This window comes from Aplysia californica, unplaced genomic scaffold, assembly GCF_000002075.1.
Source record: "Aplysia californica isolate F4 #8 unplaced genomic scaffold, AplCal3.0 scaffold00023, whole genome shotgun sequence".
NCBI lineage: Eukaryota > Metazoa > Mollusca > Gastropoda > Aplysiida > Aplysiidae > Aplysia > Aplysia californica.
Genome location: NW_004797293.1, coordinates 104,219 through 107,194, shown reverse-complemented (window position 1 = coordinate 107,194; position 2,976 = coordinate 104,219). Strand labels below are relative to the sequence as shown.

Below are 2,976 nucleotides of genomic sequence, written 5' to 3'. Positions count from 1 at the left end.
GTGTGTGTGTGTGTGTGTGTGTGTGTGTGTGTGCGTATATGTACGCACGTGCGGACGTGCGTGCGGTGTGCGTGTGTTTATTATGAATCTCTTTATTTTCTTTCTTCCTTCCGTTCTCATTTTTTCCCCTTTCTTTCCCTCTGTTCCCCATCCTTTTTTGTTTTCTTTCTCTTCGAACTTTATTTTCCTCCCCTTCTGCTTTCTTTCTTTCTTTATCTTCCGTCTTTACTATCATCCTTTCTTCCTCCCTTCCCTCCGTTCTTTTCTCCATCAGATCAAAGACTGTAGTTTCGCTCCCGGGAAAACCGCGAGGGAGATTCAAACCCTAACCACCGGCGTTCAAGTTGTCTGTGACTCCTCCATAGACGGCGGCGGCTGGATGCTTATACAGGTAGGTCATTGAGGTTTTGGAGGGAGAGAGAGAGAGAGAGAGAGAGAGAGAGAGAGAGAGAGAGAGAGAGAGGGGGGGGGGGTCAGCTTTTTAAGGTCTTTTTATAATATTGTTAAGATTTGTCTCGTGGTAAGGTGTGTGTTCCCTTGTTTTAGTAGCGTGTAACCTGTAAAGGCTTGAGCTTTCATCAAACATGTGTCAAAGATGTTTGAGAACCTCCGTTCTTTTTGTTGTTGTTATTCTTTTTTTTCTCCATAATTTTGTTGACACAGTAGGATGGACCTACAGCTTTTATCTTTTGGATATCTTTGAAGTTTTTTTTAATGTTTGGTAGTAGGGGGAAAAGGAGGGTTTGTGTATGAGTAGGGGAGGGGAGGAGGAGGGGGAGGGGCGTGAGAAATGAATCTGATGAAGGAGACAGTGTTCCTTTGGATACGAGTTGAAAGCGTGCGTTACTCCTGGCAAAAATAATTGCATTGAATTCCAAAAGTTGATTATTTTTATAAATATTATTATTCCCAGAAAAGACTGAACCAAAAGCACGAATACTCACTGAGCAAAAGATTTTTGATGATGAGAAATGAACTCTTAACTTTCACATTCTGAACAAGTAGCTATGCTTTTACACTCTGTTCATATTCAGATTTTGTTTTAAGAATACAGAAAATACAGATTCTGCTGTGGTCTTTTGACATCGAGTGTACTGTATTTCGTCATGGTGCTGCCGATGTGGCCTAACTCATTATTTGCACTTTTGAGACCGAGAGACTTGGTTTGACGTTTTAAAATGTCCTTTTTTTAAAATTGAGTATGACGCCAGGCACTTTTGAGAAATAAAATAATACTAAATGAGGCACCATTAAGAGTTACGCGTAGTTACAAAATGGTTACATACCATTATGATCTCGATAACAATTCTCCTCTCAGGGTAATCAAACTCTGGTCTCCTGCATGTGACAGCTTAACCGCTACTATATAGTGTAAAGCGCACAGAGCCTGCTGTTGAGCGGGGATATGCGCTATACAAATGCTATTTATTATTATTATTAATATTACTTCCTAGACTCCAGTGTGCAGACTGTAACAAGAATTCATTTCTAATCGTTGCCTCAGAATTACAAAGTTCTATCTACTCATTCAAGATCAGACTGGGGCGTTCCCGGGTCATGTCAGTATTTTTGTATGCGTGTGGAACTTGGACCTTGAATGCAGACCTTGAAGGAAGGATCAAAGCTATGGAGATGAGATGCTTCCGAAAAATCCTTGGTATCTCCTACAAAGATCACACCACAAATGATGAAGTCAAACAACGAATCAAAAATGATTCGCAAACTGCAATGGTATGGACACATCACCCGTTCATCTGGCCTTGCCAAGATGATCCTGCAAGGCAGCCTCCATGGAAAAAGGAGCAGAAGCAGATCGAAGAAGAGTTGGGAGGACAACATCAAGGAATGGTCAGGCCTGGAACTCAAAGACACGCTCAGGAAAGCTGAAGACCGGAAGGAGTGGAGGAAGCTGGTGACCAAATCTTCAAAAGCGCCCCAGAGACATCCAGTCCACGGGATATGTGAAGGTGAAGGATCTACTCATTACTTAGTTTCGAGAAATTTGACGTCAAAATGCTTGAGTTTCACAATATGTCAAGCTTTTACGAATGCAATTCTTTGAATATCTTGATAAAGGCTCCGAATAGTATTACGACTTTGATTAGAGCAGATAAAACATTTGGTTTTCGATCTCATGGTCTTAGTAACTCAAAACGGCCAAAAATGCCAGATAGAACTGTAATTCGAAGGTAGCGATTTTGAGAGCTAAATCTGCTGATAACAATTTGCTCGGACTTTAGAGTGGCAGTGGTGATATACTTTCTTGGCAGTAACCTCTGCAAGAACCTTGTGGGTCTTTTTATTCTAATGTTTATAATCTATGTCCATCCCATTGTTTTATGTGTTTTTATATCCTTCTGTTTTCGATTTCAGTATTTCCACTAAGATTTTCTTTGGGCTTATTTATTTTTATTTTTTTTTTGGGTTTTGATTGATCTGTCAATAATTTTTGTCTAATCTGGCTTTTCTTCTCCTTTTTCTTTGCCTTCGACATAATCTAGACAGTAACAAGAATACAACGTCTAATATCATCGATGATGACGACGACGATGATGACAAGGAGGAACAAAAAACAAAAAAAAACCAAAAAAATTATTTTAAAAAACCCTAAGGGAAAAAGAAACAAAGTTCCAATTTTCATAAAAGTAAGGCACAAGCTACAAAAATGCTTTAAAATGCCACGTAAAGAGGGCCAACATAGATGCCCTCTTGATAATATTATAGATAAATGGATTGGATTAATTCACGCTTCTGACATGAACACAGAAAACCAATTCGCCCACCAATAATGTTCCCGGCCCTAAAATAAGACAGTAAAGTGAGAAGCTCCGAACTGGCCATTTCTAAATCGCCAATTCCATCAATTTTGTCTATGAGGGATTTACGGCACACAACATTTGTTGCCGGACGCACTGTTCGATGATGCTATCAAAGTGACGGTCTTATGTTCTTTATAAGTCTATCTCCTCCCCCCCC

At 39.8% G+C, this 2,976-nt stretch overlaps 1 protein-coding gene across 1 annotated transcript in view; it reads left to right on the top strand.

Annotated features, from left to right (window-relative positions):
- LOC101862010 (fibrinogen C domain-containing protein 1) overlaps positions 1 to 2,976 on the top strand; it is a gene marked incomplete in the record, with an annotated part of 8,528 nt that overhangs the window by 4,231 nt on the left and 1,321 nt on the right. Inside the window, 1 exon segment of the mRNA XM_013088249.2 lies at positions 275 to 391. Within this exon segment, the coding sequence (XP_012943703.1) occupies positions 275 to 391 (117 nt within the window).